Source organism: Triturus cristatus, chromosome 10, assembly GCF_964204655.1.
Source record: "Triturus cristatus chromosome 10, aTriCri1.1, whole genome shotgun sequence".
In the NCBI taxonomy this organism is placed as follows: domain Eukaryota; kingdom Metazoa; phylum Chordata; class Amphibia; order Caudata; family Salamandridae; genus Triturus; species Triturus cristatus.
Genome location: NC_140593.1, coordinates 181,661,160 through 181,680,858, shown reverse-complemented (window position 1 = coordinate 181,680,858; position 19,699 = coordinate 181,661,160). Strand labels below are relative to the sequence as shown.

At 42.9% G+C, this 19,699-nt stretch overlaps 1 protein-coding gene across 14 annotated transcripts in view; it reads right to left on the bottom strand.

The window, feature by feature from the left end:
- The window catches only part of PHF14 (PHD finger protein 14), a 1,035,579-nt gene that overhangs the window by 270,212 nt on the left and 745,668 nt on the right, over positions 1–19,699 (bottom strand). For 7 of the 14 annotated variants that reach the window (XM_085630768.1, XM_085630770.1, XM_085630776.1 and 4 more), the window contains one exon: positions 18,756–19,026. The exons of the other annotated variants lie outside the window; for them this stretch is intronic. In XM_085630768.1, coding sequence (XP_085486894.1) covers positions 18,988–19,026 — 39 coding nt within the window. In that variant the 3' untranslated portion in view covers positions 18,756–18,987. Of the gene's footprint in view, positions 1–18,755; positions 19,027–19,699 lie in introns of those variants that run through there. 14 annotated transcript variants of the gene reach the window in all.

Sequence of the window (19,699 nt, the reverse complement as noted above, 5' to 3'; positions counted from 1 at the left end):
CTTGGCCACAAAAGGAGTGAAAGGTGGATTGAAGGTGATGAGGGGTCATAGAAAGGCCCAAGGATCTGGCCAGAGCCCTGCTGTCCTTATAGCGCTCCTTAGCCAAATCCGCCTTGTCTCCAAAGTGATTGGAGCCATCAAAGGGCATGTCCATGAGTGAGGAGTGGACATCCCCAGAAAAGCCAGTCAACTTTAACCAGGCGTGGCGTTGCAAAGCCAGTTTCAACTATACTGTTCTGCCTAGTGAGTAGGTGGTGTCTAGTCCACAGAGGATGGTGAACTTTACTTTATCCTTCCCATCAGCTACAGCCTGGGAGAGCACGGCCCGGGTCTCCTCCGGGATAACTCGCAGCACCTGCGCAACCATATCCCACAGGACGTGGTAATAGCACCCCATAAGATACATGGTGTTCACAGACCACAGTGCCTGGCTGATGGAAGAAAACATCATCTTCCCAAGATTTTCCAGCCTCTTCGATTCCCTGTACGAGGGCGCGGTAGGGAATGCACCAGGAGGTACATGGGTCATTGAGGCTTGGACCAACAAGCTCTCTAGGGTTTGGTGACGAATTCTGGGTACCCTGGAGAGAGCCGGGGGCAGCGGGAAATCATCCTGTTAACAGGAGTCTCTGTGTTGGGCTTGGACCAAGTCCCAAGCTGGTAGTCAGTAAGTGCCTCTTTGTAAGATAGAAGCTGCTCTGATGGGGACACTTCAAGCTGAAGCACTTCCGTCATTTTATTAGTCTTGACTGCCGAGGGCAAGCGGAGGTCCAGGAATTCAGCTGACCTCTGCACCACCATTGCGAAGGAAGCTCCATCCTTCGCAGCCACTGCAGGGGGAGAAAGCATTGCAAGTATCTAGAGAAGTATCCAGTCCACAGGCTTCACCCAGATCCTCACACCAATCCATTTGTTCTTCAAAGGGCTGTATTCCTCAAGGTCCAACGATCCCTTCCATTGCTCCCGGAGTCCTAACCCATAGGAATAGGGCTCAGGCTCCAGACTGGAAGGCATGGTTTCCCGCCCCTGTGTCAGAGTCAGGTATGAGTATGGGGGTGGCACCAACGACACTAGGCGCGTCGGCCTCTGTGAAGGTGGATCCAGTAGGGGCCCATCCCGACCACACGGGGTCTGAAAGCATGCCGGAGTGATCGGGCCACCCAAATATGAGGTGCATGGCCTCGTAAAAATCTTTCAATTGGGTGGGGGTTGCTCTGACTCCCGTAACGTCGAGAAGCACAGAGCTGACTCAGGCGCTGGCTCAACCGCAGAGCAAGGTCTCGAGTAGCGATGCTCCCTTATCTCGTCAGCCGAGGTGAAGTCGAAGAATGCTTCGGCTTCTTTTTCTTCTTGTGGAACTTCGACTTACCTGAATGGTTTGATGACTGAGTGCGACAAGCACCTTGTGCTATGGCGACCGCTCCTGGAACCTTCTTCTCAACCGGGACCTTGATCGTCGCGGCGTTGCACGTCAAGCTGCCATAAGCTTGATGGATCTTTCCCTCAGGGCCTTTGGGTGCATGATGCCGAGGTCAGGGAAGGCCTTCAGGTCATGGTCCTGCTTAAGGAATCGAAGGCATACAAGGTGCAGGTCCTTCACTGAGATCTGTTGGTGGCAGGCACCACAGGGCTTGACGCTGGCCTTCCTCAAAGACATCCCTGCCACACCAGGAGGTGAACATCAAAAATGTCTTTGATACAACATTTAAAAAACCTATTAAAAAAGTGACTAAGGGGTAGCTCTTCCTGGATCTGCGCTGGCTTCCGTGAAAAGAACAGAACTCTCCTCAGTGCACCTGGGTGGCGCCTATATGGGCACCCCGAAGGTAATTTCCAGCCCGGACGACATACGTAGGGGTACTGCTCACGAAAGATTTCTGGTTCCAGTCACCAGACACCTGGGGATATCTCTATGGTAAGGAATCTGTGGCTTGAAGTCTCTATTAAATGTACAAGATTATCAGGAGTTGTACAATTTGAATGCGAGAGAATACATGTTCAGTCTCTGCTTTCCAGATCTATGCCAATACCTTATTGATAGTAAGCTCACTGACCCCAGGGAGTTTTCTATGGAGGAAGGAGACAGACCACTGGCTCAGCACCAGGGTCCAAAAGAAGGTACCTGGGAGTGACATCAAGAAGGGTACTTCGGATTCCTCCAAGCAGAGTGAGGGGAAGGTCATTTGAGACACAGACAGGTTATCAAACAATTGAAGGAGTACTCCCTGGAGACACAACAATGTCTCCGAGGTACAGGGGGAGGTGTCTTTGAATAGGCGCAGCAGCGGGTGACAGGGCTTCACGCAACTGTGAATAGAGCCAGCACTGTGACCCCGGCTTCCATGAGGCGCGATAACTTTGCATCTCTAAAATTTACCTTTTGACAATTGAAGAGACGGCGCCTACCTGTGAGTACATGGTTTGGTTCTTAAGTGACCAAGGGTTGGGTACACCTTAGCGTGTGTAGACCACCCAGGTCACATCACCTGGTCCTGACGAAAACCTGGTATTATCGAAATCAGGTTGAAACATGTAGACCACTTTTTCAAGATACCGGAGGTCAATCTAACCGAGCACGGCATCTCAACAAAAATTTTCATATTGCCCAGTTGCTCTAGATTAAAGTCTTTGAGGGAGTTAAATCTGGCCAATTTTTGATTCACTTTTTTCACCCACTTGCACCACAAAAAAACCTGCTCCACTGTAATCAGGTGTTGAAGCACACCCGGATAGCACTCGGCTATTCGGGTGGGACCCCTATGAGGAAGCATGTCACCAACTAGGTTGGTGAGTGAGGGGTCTTCTTAAAAAAAAGAGTAATTCTCTTTTTTGTGCACCACCCCCTATACTTCCGAGACATTGTTGTGTCTCCAGGGTGTACTCCTTCAATTGTTTGATAACTATACCATAAGGGGACCAGGAGTATTCCCTTAAAAAAAAACCTTTCTCTCCCCGTTGTTTGATAGACACATACATGGCACAGAGAAAAGGGGAGAGGGTTCCCATGCTCCTTATGAGAAACTGAGAGGAAGTTCTGGTGGCTTGCAGATTCTGCAATAGCAAATCCAATAGATCTGCATTGGCAAAGCCAAAAAACTATACAGATGCTTGTTGCTCATTGTAGGAAAAAAATTCTGCTGGATGCTACTGGATTCTATATCTGGATATTCTTGCCTGCCTCTTCTACTTCCTGATGTCAGGAAGAGATTGGTGCTCTTCCGTACTTCAACTTCAATTAAGACTTACAAATTTGCCAAGCAGGTCTTTCTCCTTCTAACTGTGACCCTCTCAAGGAGACACTTGATACCTTTCATGTATACAATTATATGCAGAGTGGCACTGTAGCTACTGGAAGGAGGTGCTTTCTTCAAGGCTCTCTCAAAGGGGACTCAACAGACCTTCTCAGCATCAAGCCTTTCGCAGTAAAACATACTTTTGCCCCTACCTTCAAGGGCCCCCTATGGCTCTGTAGACTCTTTGCAGCGCATACTACCTTTACATACCCACACATGGATAAGCTTTTAGTCAGCTGCTTATAAATTAAAAATGAGTACATGAATCAATCTATCCAAGTCATTTATTTTTTCCATCCTCTATGGACAGTGGTTTAACAAAAATGATGGGTTCCCCCTGCAGAATGGGAAGAGGATCTGCTTAGTCTCCCATATTTCAAGGATCTTCATTGGCCTTGGGCTGATGAGGAGTCGTAAAGGGTTTGGGGGAGCCCTGAAGTGTCTGGGACCCTGCTGCACCACAGGGGCTTGTGTTAGTCCGGCCTATGTACATTTTCCCAAAATGCTTTGAGGCTACTACAAATCGTTTGTAGGTAGTCTCTTAAGGATGTCGACATCAATCACAATGAGGGTAGTGGAGTACCTTTCTTTTGCACATTACTTCAGATCTCCCCACCAAACTAAACAGGATTCTGGCAGATTAGTCTTGCACATTTCCCAAACTTTTCTAGTATGAACTGCGTATCCGATTTTTGTTGGTAATAGGAATGTTTTAGCCAGTTTCATGATTTTGTTTCTGTGTTTTTTGTTTTTTTTAACAGTGCCACTGGGGCACATGTGTCCACAATCAATCCAACATTAGTGCAGGATTTGTGGTATTAGAAGGGTCTGTTTGAGTACCAATACAGCAACCTTACTTAGTGACACACTTCTCCTCTGAGTACATTGCCAGTCCACTATGTGTCTCATTAGTAATTGGATGAATGCCAGCCAACTGAAACTCAACCCTGAGAAAACCAACCTCATTCGGACTGGGGGCCCTCTCAACCCCTGGAGCTCTAGTTTTTGGCCTCCTCTCCTGGGTAAGCCTCCACTCCCAGTCAGCTTGGTCAACAGTCTGGGATTGTAATCAGCAGTGATCTGTCTATGAAAGCCCAGATTAGCTTGGTGGTGTCTGCCTGCTTTTTTCATCTGCGCAGAATCCGGAAGATCAGCAGATTCCTGACCACTGAGGCCCTGACTATGGTCGTGTTAGCCTTGGTAATCTCACATCTCGACTACGCTAACTCATTATATGTCGGTATACCAGCTTACCAACTACATCGTTTGCAGTTTGCGCAGAACCACGCAGCCAGACTAATCGCCCGTCAGCCTTGCAGACACCACATTAAACCCCTGCTGACGAGCCTACATTGGCTTCCAGTAGCCAGACGCTGTGCCTTCAAATTGGGCTGTGCCATCTTTAAAGCCCTCGCTGGGAATGGTCCTGCTTTCATTTCCTCTATGATAAAACGCTATATTCCTTCCCGTAATCTGCGGTCCTCCAACCTCAACCTACTGTCCACTCCCCATTCAAACGCAAAAAAACATGGAGGGCTCAGATTTGCGGTTCTGGCCCCGCAATTCTGGAACTCGCTCCCCTCGGAATTGAGAACAGCGTCCCCCTATGCTCAGTTCAGAAAAAAGGTTAAACCTGACTATTCTCCCAAGCATCTCAGTAAGGTGATTGCCCGTCATCACTGTGTCCTGTCCGCCCTCAGCACCATGAAACCACTTGGTGTACGTGCGCTTAAGAAGTCAGTTTAACATAACATAACATACCCAACTTCCACTTGTGAGAGTTAGGACATCCCTGATTATATTCAATCGAGATTAGACAGGAAAACCATGGCCAGCTTTGCAGAATCTTTTAAAAAGATGGATACTAGAAGGCATAATCTACTCTCCTTGAGCTGTAAGCCATTCCTAGGACTTCTGATGAAACAGCGCTTGCAGTCAAACAGCTTGGGACAACAGACTCGATCAATCCCTGGTTTGTAGAGGACACCCAGAAACAATTTTCTTTTTTTTTTTTTAAACAGATAACAAGACACTAGTCGCCCCTTGGCAATTTCCACTATGCATAAACTTCTGCCTGTAGGAAATTCCAGGAGCCCTGCTTTGCTGCAAATACTTTCAAAACGTGTCAAAGAAGTAGAAGAGGAGTGACAAAACAAAAATTGGAGAATGTGCTTAAGTCCTTCCTCTCGGATACATATAAACCTGGACGCAACATTTGCAAGGTATTATTAAACAACAGTTGCACTTTAAGATCTATTAGCAGCGTGCTTGTGACAACACTAATTATACAAGGAATTGATCTGAAATAACTGTTTTGGTAAGTTGTCACTTGGGGTGACTAAAGTAAATTTGACTAGAGAAGTTGGATTTCTCCAATAGCCTGTACTTAGGGCTCAAGGCTTTTCTCATTCAACGTCTACAAACTATTCAGAACGCTGCTGGCTGGCTGATTCTTAAAATCCCTCCCAGGGTCTTAGTATCAAGACACTTATGCCTGCTTCACTGGCGTCCGTTGAATAAAAGGAACCAGTTTAAGGCACTCACACTTGGCTTCAGGGTATACAATCATAAAGGTCCTCTCCACCTCGGGCTTTGTTTCAAGTTTTACTCTCAGGTGATCTAACAATCTTACATCTTTTCAAACTCCTTGCATACACAAGGCTAAAAGAGGAGGTAGACTCTTCGTCTATCTGGCAACTAGGTTGTGGAATGTGCTTCCTCTTGTTCTGAGAAGCAACCCTTCTGAAACTATTTTTAGGAAAGGTCTAAAAACCCTTCTCTGTGACTCTTGAATAAACATCTCTTAATTACGGTATTCTCCTAAAGCGAGTGGGCGATCCTTTCCGCGAGCACCGGGGCACCTCCTTCGAGATAGCTGTGAGCTTAGTGGGGTGTAATGCATTATGGTGGGGGCATCCAGTCTTTAAATATAAACAGAAGTGCACAACTGAACTCCTGTATGTAATCATGTTAGCAGAGCTATGTTTAACATTGAGCTATACAAAGATATGGCCGGCCAATTGTAATAGTGATATTTATATCGTCTTCCTTTATATTGCTTTTGTGCTTATGGTTCTCCCTGTAGTATTTGGCCAGAACTATAGCAATATTGACAAATTTCACACTACATTGCAGTAATGAAAAAAACTCCTTAACACTAGAGTTACTGACTAATAAAGCGCAATCTAAGAAACTAAGATCACCAAAACTGTAGATGGCCTTACTACAGCAGCTACTGGCATTATAAGCATTTATAAGGGATGGACTAGGGAGAGCACAACGGCTAAATAAGATCAGGACGTTTTACAGGGACATTCAGGGCATCATAATGTAACATCTCTAGAATGGTAAATAACATCACAAATGTTCAGATTGTTCAAAAATAGGATGTATGACGTTACAATGCATGCTGTTACAACGAAAGTTTTACAACGCGAGTGCATTGACAACGCAGGACATTACAACGCAAGTCTTTACATCGACTTGCACTAGATGGTGTGCTAACATTAAAAAAGTGTAATTTACTATTCCAACTCCAGTCCACGTAACAGTAGGGAAGGTGTTGGGATAGTAAACTACACTATTTTTAATGTTAGCACGCCATCTAGTGCAAGTCGATGTAAAGACTTGCGTTGTAATGTCCTGCGTTGTCAATGCACTCGCGTTGTAACAGTTTCGTTGTAATGGTAGTGCGTTGTAAAAGTTGCGTTGTAAAGGTTGTTCCCCTCAAAAATGTAATGGACGAATCTCGGCCTAAGTCTTTGTGTGTGAGGGCAAGGAACTTCTTAAAAGAAGTTTCAAAAGGGAAACCACAGATTCTCTGCCCATGATTGATTTATCTGAAACAAATTAAGCAATCGGTGAAAGATTTACCAACAGAAAAGGCGGTCTCAAAACCTTTTGGCCATTATAAAAATATCTAAGGGGACAGCCTCAGGATTTTCATATTTTAACCATACATTATGAAGCACCCCGACTTGGAAGTCAAGTGTGATAGTGTTGATTGGATTTGTGAGATGTGTCTTACGTGATTAGTTACCAAAAGACTGTTCCTTTTGCTTTGAAGGCAACAATGTTCAATAGTCAAAATGACTGAACACTTATCACCCGCAACTCTAAACCTAAAAGTGGTGACACACAGATTTACCTTTGGCAAAAGTTACGGATCATGGCTTTATCACTGAATAGCCAAATAAAATATTTGTACATGACTAAGTCAAACACAAACGCACAAAAGCTCCAAGATCTACCACAAATAACAAAGCCCTCAATATTGCTTCAACCTCTCTGCAGAAGTGAGAAACCACAGGGCCATATGTTTCAGATCCAATCTACATTCGAACTAAGACTCATACTAACATGACCTCACAAACCTGCCAGCTACAAACATGCCAAGAAACTCTGAACAATGCAGTTATTGAACACTTAGGCTTAAGGACCTTTGGACAAAGAAAAACATCCCAGAAACCTCAACGCTGGCACCCAGCAGATCACAGGATCAAATTCAATCTGCATTCATGTATATTCCCTAACTGCCCTAGGATAGTATACGTAATATCAGGCGGACTGTGACCTTAGATGACATCACAATAAGGACCCCTTGTTCTACACTTGCCACAATAACAGTATATTTGCTGCCGAGAGGCTAGTGAAAGGGTATGGAATAGAAACTATGTAAAGTAAAACATAGTTAACATGTGCTCCTGAGACTTCCATTTTTATATTCAATAAACCAAGTGGCAGGAAAGGGATTGCCATTTGCAGCGAATATGATCTAGGAGAAGCAGACCCTCTTGATAAGTGATATCCATGCACACACAAAAAAGTATTGGTCTAACTTCAGCCCATAGCAGGCATCTACAACCCGACCAAAAGCTTAAGGATTTGTGATGTTAGAAGGGTCTGTTTTTGTTTTAGTCCACTGCATACAACACATTCTAATGGATACAATACGAGGGCAAATTCATTAAGGTGCAGGTCACCATCTTAAGAACGCACAGACCGGGCACCATCTTACGAACACATAGAGTATATTTTCTAAAGGAACTTTTCTTTTAAGAAGATCCTCAAAATCTTACTTTTGAGGCAAGCCTTTGATCAACAGAGCCACCAAAGGGACCTGTTCACTATCATGGGACCTGATTCTTCTGTACCCAAGGTTTAGTCAGTCAATCATGCAGAACGTCCTCTAACTTCTGCCCACAGGAAAACCCTAGCATGTATAAGACCATATTGTCTCCAAGGAGAAAGTATGAAAGGCATACTTTCACAAAGATGCACTTACCAACCATCTTACACAATCACTCACAAGTGGCCACAACATATAAATTGTCTGTGCAAGACTCACAACACTGGCGTCCTCCAAATCAAACATCATCTTCCTCTGTCCTCCTCTTTAGAGACTTGTGCTACATTAAATTCCTTTTTATTCTGTACACTGTGCTGCAAGAAATATGATAGCTGAAAGACTCCATCCTCACCCTCTTCCAGATAGAACACGTAGAGGTCAAGCGTAGCTCACAACTGACTGACATCCTTTACTGAGGAAATCTCAGCACTTCAAAACTTTCTGATCACAGCTTGGGTATCGATAGGACAGGAGCCATTAACTTTAATAAATTAGGTATGGCTAGTAACAAGCAAACATATTCTGCTTCTTTATAACAGTCTCTGAATATAGAACCTAAATTACTGACAATTAGGCCCCTAAAAAAATTGACAAATATTACCCGCGAAACACATCAGAACACCTAGATTTCTCTGAATCCAGAGTGAATATAATACAATATGGTATAATCGACTTGGTTTTCTCGCTGAAGAAGTGTTACTGGCAGTTCAGATGCCTTACAAAACTCCAGCATGGGTATCACAATCGCTGAAGATGGTACCCATGATTCGCCATGTTAGAAAGCTTTGTGGCACCGTTAGTCTGAAAACAGCACCACTCAATTACTGCCACATTTCCAACTGGTATACTTTATTTCAAACACTAGGAATCAATATGTGTTCTAGTGATTAAGCCAATACCACTAAAACCTAACAATCACAGGCTGCTAATAGAAAGTGTTAACAGTCAATTATAATTTATTGATAAATCTGTTTATCGTTGCCTGTTTCCATGAAGTCCTTAATTATTTAGACATACTAATGCATATGATGTTAAAGACCATATTCTTTGTGTAAAGAATCGAGGAAAAATAGGGTTTATAATAGACTTAGGTGGAATATATACAACAACTAAGAAAAACGGGAATTCTGCATCTTTATATTATTATTAGTAAAATGTTCTAGAAAATAATTAAATCGAGTGCAACTTGAAGGGAACCCAGAGCTGTTTACCACATGTCAGTAATTTTTAATTTCCAAGTGACTTAAATTACTAATGTTTCTGGGTGGGGGAGTGGGGATGTTGCTCCTAATGCATGTAAGAATGAAAGGGTAGTATATTGACAGGTTTAAAGGAAGGAAGGAAATTCAGGGCGAAAGCTACAGATTGGAGAATCTTTAAGCACATGGCGAGGAGACGTCAGGAGAGATGGCAGCTTGTCCGGGCACTTGCAGGCACGCTTTGATGAGCCTGCCACAAACCCTGGCAAGGCCGCTCTCTCAGACCTCATTTCTATTCAAGGTGAAGCAGCAATGAAACTTCAAAATGCATTCTAACCAATATGATGATACAATATATCAAGTGACTGATATTCTAAAACGCATAGATGCTATCAGTTAATTACATTCAAAGTAGGTTTACGAAACGAGTTTATCACTGCCAATATTAAACGTGATTGTGAGGTGCATGAGCAAAGCTACGGGTGCTGAGAGCGGACAATTTGTTTGTATACCGCACTTCATCCAGCTCCTAATTGCAGAATATTATCAAACATTAGGGTGACCAGGCGTCTCGGATTTGCCCGGACCGTCCTGGCTTTTCAACAGCTGTCCTGCAGTTTTCGGTAAAAGTGTCTCATGTCCCGGTTTTTTGAGAGTGTAAATTGAAAACAGTGAGAGGCACTTTTTTAGGTGTTCCAAAGCAGGGCTGTTATGAGTAAGCAATTTAATTAACAGGTATGAATGCTGGTTTTAAAAATTACATTTATTTTCTTAGTGCCTCTTCTGGTTCTGGGTTTCTATGAGGATGAGGCCTGTCATTCTTTGCTACTTTATTGATGTAAATTTGTAGTCCTTCCTCTATTTTTGCAAAATTTCCCGGTTTTTGGGTCGCACGATCTGGTCACCCTATCAAGCATGCTTGATGCAAAGGAGTTTAACATTACGATGGTCGGCTAGCCTAGGTTTCAGGCTTTGGACGGAGGCTAAATAATAAGGGAGGGTAAACAGGACAGCAAAGTAACGGACCTCAATAACCTTCCTTTCTGGCAGAGACTCATGGTGGGGTTTGTTCGTCGTTCATTGGAACTGCAAAGTCAAAGGTGAGAATGCTGCTGTCTCCAGCTCACCAGAACACGGGCCCTCCATCTGCAATGGAAGGTCAGCCTCCCAAGCCCCCTTGGGTCTTGCAGCAGGCAAGGGCATGTTGTGAAATTGAGTCAAGGTACAGTACAAAGTAGTTATCATAGTTTCTGTAAAGATTCGAATGTTTAGCAAGTGCTGTGTTAAAACACAACACATTAATATCTCAGAGTCTCTAAATATATGTACAGCAAAAATTAATCCAATCAAAAGCACATAGATGGCATAGACAAAAAAAGAGTAACGTAGTAAAAAACCAGTGATGATCCATGGTGATTGCAAGAATACACTAGATGCGGTCCACAATCATAAGATGGTCGCAAATACCACAATGATCATGGACAGGAAACACATGGATAACAGAAGCTGCTGATACCACTGGGATATGATTCAACTACACAACCGAAATATACCCACAATCACTTACCGATCGCTGCACTTACCCTCCGACAAACACTAGGATTTCAACTAGGAATGACAACTCCTCGCCAAAATCAGTTTACTATGTAGTGCATTTGAAACCCTTTCCCATTCACTGTCCTGGTAAATATGAACACTGAAAACTGATTGGAAAACAAAAATGACTCTCTAAATGACAACACAACTATTCTGTAATTCTGTACACCCAAACTATCTGGGAGCTTCGAAAGAAGAATAAACCATTCGAGAAGGTGAGCTTATCTCCCGGTTAAGGAGAATGTGCCACAAATTTGAAGGGCAAGTAATGGGGCCAAAACAGACCATGTTCAAGTTGAATAGAATGCCCGTGAATGTAATGCAGCGCTTCTGAACACACAGATAGTCACGATGAACACCAGGGAAACACAAGTTCCGATGCTGATGATCATGCACAAAATGTTTGTGAACATTCCCAATAAAACTGATTTCATTTAGAAGGCATCAATCACCCTTGGGTGCTGCCACTGAGTTTCCAAAACACTTTAATGCTGTCACCAGCCATGGCCTGTGCAAACGGGCTTGCTTCAAATGATTTACCCGCTTAAAGCTCAATCCAATAAAGGGTCTTCCCAATGTCACAACAATGTAGTTCCAAAAATAAAAGAACTGCAGGGAACCTCAGGACAGAGGACAAAAAATAAAGGAGTGTACATTTGCATACATTCTAACAGACTTCTATCATTATATAAATACAAATGTGAAAAGGCTAGGGTTTGATTTCTGTTCAGGATTAAAAACAACATTATATTATAAAGAAGTTTCTTCCAGTTTGGAACACTTAAAATGTTGCACTTAAAAGATACTCATAAAAATACTGGAGGCCTGCAGGCTTAAATGGGGAGTTCATATTTTGGGAGCAGGGGTGGTCAGCACAAAGGGCCGCACTGCCTATTCCCCTTTGCAAGACTCATCAAGGGTGCACCTGGTAGTTACCCATGAAATATTAATGTTCGGGTGGGTCAGGGACTGTGAGGTAAAAGCACCCATTTTAGACCCTCATTCCAACTTTTCCGAAAATCTCAATTTTAAAATAAACAGTAATTTTATGACCGAATCAGGATTATGAGTCTTATGGAAAAACTTCACCGAATACATTTGGCCACTGGAATTCATTGGGAGAAACGAACTTGGAATGATGTGAAAATATGCAAAAATCAGTACACAAAAACTGCTTTCCAGGCTTACTGCATATTCTGAGGGTCAAAACTCGTACGGGTGCGTTAATACAGCTTCTGGAAACTACGATTCCCAATGCTATTGCTACTGTAATTCCAGGTATAATATTACCACAACATTTCATCCGGCTACCTGTAATGAGGCACTCACTGCCAAGTAGAAGAGCAATGTTGGTTGAAATCATTCACCATTCTGTAGCCCCTTATAAGGAGATTTTATAAAAAAAACTAGGGGCTGCATGATGTGTTCATGTTTCCACTTCTACTGAGAAACATCCATTTTTTCAATTACACTGTTCAGAAGCTTAAGCAGTTTTATTATCTAAAATTGATTTTATCATAAAGTATGTGACGGAACTTGAAACCGTCTAGTTAGCCCACTGTCACAAACGCCAAAGACATCCTACCAGATGAAACTACCACAACAAGTCTCAGCTACGTTGCACCATGTTAGAATGTCATTCTTAGGTTCCGATCTCAAGAACCAACTTCTGACGTCATCACAAATGTACATAAGCTCTCACAAACACATCAAAGGTGTGTCACACTCAGCATCTATAATACTAAGAGATCCTCTACAAAATCCAATAAAAAACACAATTTTAGGCAGACCCAAGAACATAATAAACAGTAGGAAATCCATATTAGATCATCATTGATCAGCACGAGGAAATGGCGAGAGTTAAAATCAGCCAACAATTCTGAATAACCAGAAACACATATATTGAAGCAAAAGATACTGGCAAAGAGATAGGGTGGGTTTATGGCTGAAACTGCAGTTGATTTAATCTACTCCAAACCATGAAAGAGACCGTGGTGTCTTGTAGATCGTCCAGTGTCTATACAGAAAAAGGTCAGGATGATCCTGGAGGGATCTTGCAGAGGAGTGTCAGGTGGACAGGATGAAGTGCATAGGGCTGAGGGAAGGCCGGATGGGTCCACCTGGAGGGCAATTCACCATCAGACTTCACGGGCCCTCTAAAAGTAGTCTCCTTATTTCCAAGAGTACTCTTTGCCCAGGGGCAATGGCCTGATATTTAGTCATTTGTTACCATGTTGTGCCATAATCCACAGATCGCGTTTATAAACTCTTTGAACATTTTAGGCACGTATATTCAGGTTGAACTGAGTTCCATTGACATTGGTACCTGTTCACCATGCTTACAGAAAAAAACTTTTTTTGTCACAGAAGGCTTCATGGACTGGGCTTCTGTGAAGTAACACTCCAGAAACATTTGCTTCAAAAAAGTGCATGGTCATTGGAGACCTGTTTTGCCTTAATTTTTTTTTACAGTGTGGTTCAGAGAATCTACTGCAAGCCAGATGGTGACAAACTCACAAAGAGCTGGATCTGCCCTTTTACAGGGCTCCCATAGAGTGGTCATGTGACACTAAGGGCAGGCTAAAGTGGCTTGGAGGCTGATGCTGCAGAGTTAGGGGACAAGGAGAGTCACTGTATCTGGTGACCAGTACGTGGAGTACCCGAACCCCGTCCATGAAATGACAGGGTGCCTGCTGCGGGGGTGGTGAGGTCTACTGCTGCCTGCATGCCAACCCTCTGGAGTATCCTCAAAAGTGACAATATTGCTGGGGAAACTGTCAGGCAGGCACCGAAAGGTCCAAGGAACGCACTCTGGCTCAGCTCTCCTTTAAGCGTTCTACGGCCAAATCTGCCTTCTCATCAAACAGGCAAGACCTGTAAAAAGGCATATCCATAAGGGATACCTGGACATCCCCAAAGAAGTTTGTAGATCTCCTCAAAGCATGTGGACGGAGCACCACACTAATGCTGACTGCAGGACCCAAGCAATCGGTAGTATCCATTTTTGTCTGCATCTTGACCACCCTCAATAATTTGAGTTCCGGAGGGTCGCATGTCTTCAGGGACTGCAGGCAATATCTCGCAACCATGTCTCAGAGGGCATGAGTATATCTGCCAAGTAGGTAACTGGCACTAAAAGGCTTCAAAGCTTGGCTTTTCCATGAGAACATCCTTTTTCCGAATGCCTCAATTTTCTATTTGGATGTGGGGATTTAGCGGGAGGATTGTCCTGGGAAATGAATTGTAGTTCCCCTTGATGATGGAAGCTTGAATCACCAGGCTCTCTGGAGTCGGATATTTAGTCCGAAACTAGGGGTAGTCTGTGGCACCTGGTTCCCTGTTCACTGTATGGCAAGAACAAGGCTTCTTCCAAATGCCTATCAATGCATCTATGAGGGCTTTGTTCAATGGTATCAAAGGATCAGATGAAGCTTGCCCAGGCTGTAAGACCCCTGTGAGTACATTAGTCTTTACTACCACAAAAGGAAGTTGTAGGCCAAAAACTTCAGCTGTATGTCTGATCACCACAACAAAGGAAGCACACTGGCGGCTAATCAACCCAGTATCAGGGGAAGTATCCAACCCACTTGCCTCCTGTAAGTTCACGTAATAATTGTTGTCATCATAATGAGGGAGCAAGTCATCTCAATCATCTCCAAAAACTGGCTGATCAGAATTGGAGAAAAAAAGTGGTGAAGAACCTGAGGGCAGTGGTGTGGCAGAGTTCTACCTAAATCTGACTGAATAGGGACAATGTGCATCAAAGTGGTTTTATGAAGTGAACTAGGTCACTGTACACCAGTGTTGGGAGAGGGTTCTCCCCTGGTACTGGCAACAAAGTCAAAGGGACTGGTAAAGCTTTTGCTGTTGAAGTGGAGGTTGGTACCGAATCCGGTGCAAAACCCAAAGAGGGTTCGATAGGCACAGATGGCTCAAAGGATGGATCTGCTTGTGGTAACCAGGCTGGAGGCCCCTGCAAATTATTGGGGCCTCAAGGTGCACCACAGGGAACCAGAAGAGTGGCATAGATGCACAGCATGGTCTCCCTAAACTCCTCGGTTTTTTGTTGAATCGACAATGACTGGTGAACTCAGGGTGCATAGGGACAAACTGTGGGAATGGTTCATCTGTGATTCGGGAGCAAGACCGAGTGGCATATTTACATCCTCGCAACTTCTCTGGAGATAGACAATGGGGGGACGGAGACAGGTCTCCCTTAGTTTTCTTGTTTTTCATCTTCAACTTTGACTTTCGAAAAGCTGAAGACTTTGACCGCACAGGGACCTGTTGCAGTAACAATCTCAGGAGTGAGTCTGCACTCGGGAATTGAAACAGGACTTGCGTGGTTTCTTCCGGTGTTCAACAACATACAACTTTGCTGCACGTTCCATGATTGCCTTTGAGTTCATGAAGGCACATTCCTCAAACAATGTGAAGTAGTGTCCCAATCCCTAACATCAAAGGTATACCTTATGCGGGTCTATCACAGACATTTGTGTGCGACAATCCCCAGAAAGGTTAAATCCTGTAGTTTGGTCATATCTCCACAGGACACTGGTTAAAATTTTGGAAGAAAAATGTCTTATCAAACCAATAAGGTAAAAGGTGGGCAAAGCTCCAGATCCGCATTCAAAGGTGCAGAAAGAAAGGGACTAACAGTGCACAGGGGAGGAGTTTATATGCAGCTCTGGTCTTCATTTCCGGTTGGAACAAAGTCAATATGGTGCCGCCTACCAGCATGCAGGAGCACTGTTGTGTATAACTTTCCAGATGCAGTCTGGTACCTGGGGATAACTTAAAAGTGAGGAATATGCCGTTGGAGGTAGCCATCAGAATTTACATTTATATTGTAATTTAAACATTTTATTTATTTTTACTAAATTAGTTTGTAAATCTTTTGATAAATAAACTTTATTCTATTAATTACATGAGGAAACAGTTGGCAAAAGAGCATTCAGTGCCCATATCATACAAGTATCCATAAATTTCCAATATAGTCATTGCAACATCTATCTAAATACATATTTGCCAGCCTGTAGTGGTCCTACCATCGGCCCAGGATCCTAGAATGCTTACGAGGAAATCCCCAGTAATTATAAATCTGTTCCTCCTGTTTTGCAAACCAGTCCATAGCTGCACACCTTTCTAAAAATGTAGGAGGTTGTGGAGTTTTCCATCTAAATGCAATATCTCTTTTTGTGATGATCTGCCCAAAGTACACTCGTCACTGGTCCCCCGAAATAATCCAGAATAACCATTAGGGAAATCTTAGGTATCAAATCCACGCAGCCCTCCAAGACACTAGTCAGAAATTTTCCGATTGCTTGCCAATATTTAGCAATTTTAGGGAATATCCAGACTATGTGGAAAATAATCTGTGTGTTCACTTATGCAGCAAAAGCAGGTAGGAGTAGAAACTTTACCAGCATGCAAGAGATGTTGAGGTGTGAGGTAAGAAGTATGTAGATATTTCAGCAGGACCAGTCCATGATGGGAAGAAATAGCAATCTCGGGGGTACCCGAGTCTCTCTCCAATCAGTGTCATCAAGGGGTCCAGTCCACCCCTCCCAGTTTTGCTTGAGGGCCACAAATCTCTCTGGAGCATTTATAATTAATGTGTGGTATATCAGAGAAATTCTACCCTTTCTCATCCATCCCATCAGGATTTTTGGCTTCCAGTGGGTAATATACTGAGAGGTCTGACCCTCCAGCTTGGTGCCTGGCGAGGGCATCAAGGAGTTTTAAGTATTTATGTAATTGGGTTTCAGAGAGTCTAAAAAGAGCCTGTAAGTCTTGAAATGATTTTATGTGAGACCTTTGCAACACATGCCTGAGGTTGGTGATACCTACTTAGTCCCACCTACCGAATCCCTCCGATTGAGCAACATGTCTCAGTCGTTTACTGTGCAATAGTGGTGCTTGTTGTGTCAAAATCTTGTCCCAGACAGCCGAGCGCAGTGCCAAGCGCTAGTTCAGGAGAACCACCGTGGTGACCAGTGAGTGGTGTATGGGAATAGGTGCACCATACAGCATACCCATAACATAGTTGAGGCTTAACAAGGACAACTTAGACTGGTAGGCTGGGTCATCCCACCCGCCGCTGAAACTGGTTTGTGAATTTTATTTTTATGTTATAACTTTAAGGTAGTATTTGTGCTACTAAAAAGCTTTGCACACATTTTATCAGAGGTAAGCTTGCCCATTTGTGCCAGGGGTAACCCATATTTTGTCTTAGACATTTGTTTTTGCTCTCAAGTGCCGCACTGCTTAACTCTGTGGGTTCATATTTATTTATTGCTGTTCGCTACTTAGCAATGCAGTTCCCTACAGATACCCTCTCAAAAACACCACCCTCCTACTATTTCCAACACCAGAAAGTTATTTGAACTTTTTCTTTCATCTCCTCATCTCGTCATTCTACACTCAATTGAAATTGATATTACATACGTATAAAAATTACCTATGTTTACTCATTCGATCCACATTTCCTCGACTGATATTCTTAAAGGCTTCTTTACACATTCAGTTCAGCTGATTACTGCACCATCATCTTTAGCCTAGACCTCATGACCACCAAATGAAATGCTCTTAAACTGGATACTGTTGTATCACTGACTTCACATATTCTGTGTTAGATAGTTGGCAAAGCAGGTTCCGCCTTTACTTCTCTCTCTACTCACTATATAGTTTCTCCACCAGGGACACTTTTTTTAATCCCCCCGATATTTGCGAATTACAGACGAGTCATAGCCTTAATTTCACAGTGGGTGGCTTAATCAGTACCATCAATAGCTAGGTGCTAAACTCTGACAAATTTAATGGATTCTACTTCCAGTTATATGCTGTCTCACTCTGTCCCCACTTCCTTTCCCAGGGACATTGTTACTGTCTCACATTTAACAATAAACCTAGGGGTATTCTTCGTTAAGCACATGTGGGTGATGTTCTTACGTATCTCAATCATCAGCACTCCAAGCTTACACCTTCTTACCATTTGTGAGATTGACCGCCACCGCCCGGGCCACACAGCAAAAAAGAAATCCCACGTTCATATAATCTTCTCCAAGAAAGAGTTTACCCATCTAATTAAAGTTAACCACTGTCACTGCGGAAGGTAGAGCCTGGCCACTACTGGTGTACACAGGGCCCAGGCTTTTAGAAAGAAAAAAGAAAGTTCTTAATTAAATAATTGTAGCAGCTTATTTCACACCGATCTATGTTTACCAATACATTTGATTTTTTTACACTATATAATAGTGCAGGGATGAGGTCTGCAGCTGTTTAGGCTTGCCATAAATGTGACAGTGGCTGTGAGGCATATTGCCACCTACCTTCATTGCTTGAAAAGTACAGAAATGTGAATCACAAATTCATACTCTGCACTATAGCCGCTGGTAAACCGTAATCTTGCCTTTTTTAAAAAAAAAAGAGCTATGAAGATGCAGCGAGAAAGCATAGTCGCTACATGAAGAGTTTAAAACAAAATAAGAATGAATACTTTTAAAAGTGTATACGGCAAAACTCAAAAAGAAACTACCATTTGTAATTAGGAATCATTTTATTTTAAGTTCGGTTGTTGTTCAATGTATTCAAATACAATTTAAACTGTTGGCAAAATAAAAATGACCAAATATCTGCTTTTCAAATAGTTATCAAATTTATTAAAAATGGCTTTACTGGACGAAAGATATCTGTGTGGATACATGCTGTTGGGACGGGTTGCTTTATTCCACTTCCTCTTGTGACTTCAATCCTCACCAATAATACCACATCATTTGGAGATGGTGTCTGAATCCACTGGCTGGCCAGCCTGAGAATGAACGATAGGCAACAATTTAGTATTTTAAGAAATTTGATATCACCATGTTCCCCACGTTCTCTCTATCAAAATCACTCTGAGGAGCATGATATTTTTTGAATTTTGATCATGAATGTTCACAAAATGAATGCTAAAACAAGGGGTCAACGGGAAACAAAAGGTCTGAAACCTTGGCTAATAGGAAGGGTCTTTGGAAAAATGGCTAAATGCCAATGCTCCTTTTTCAAACTGGAAAGTAGCTGCCTAAACAATTTTATTGAGCATCATTGATTCATTCATGTATGTGGTCAGTTGCATCACGCCAATGCAAGGAGTATATAAACAGTGTGGGTAAATAAATGAAAGCTACAGTAAGAGTTCACTGGAACTGGAACAAAAACAGGACCATAACAGCAGCAAATTAGGTAACAAGCAAGCCCTGCATAAACCGCAATGATGTGAAAAACTGGACCACATTACCCTACCCTAGGTCTAAGGATAAGAAAACTGAATTCATTAGGCTATGTACATAACTAATTTAAAACAGGTGAAGGTTACAGTTAAAAATGTCAGCATTGATGACAGGCCTACCTGTGCACTTTAAGCAGCATACTGAGTGATGTAAATCGATTTAAAAACACAGAAGAGGTAAGATAAGGCATCTTTAATGGTACCCAAGCGAATG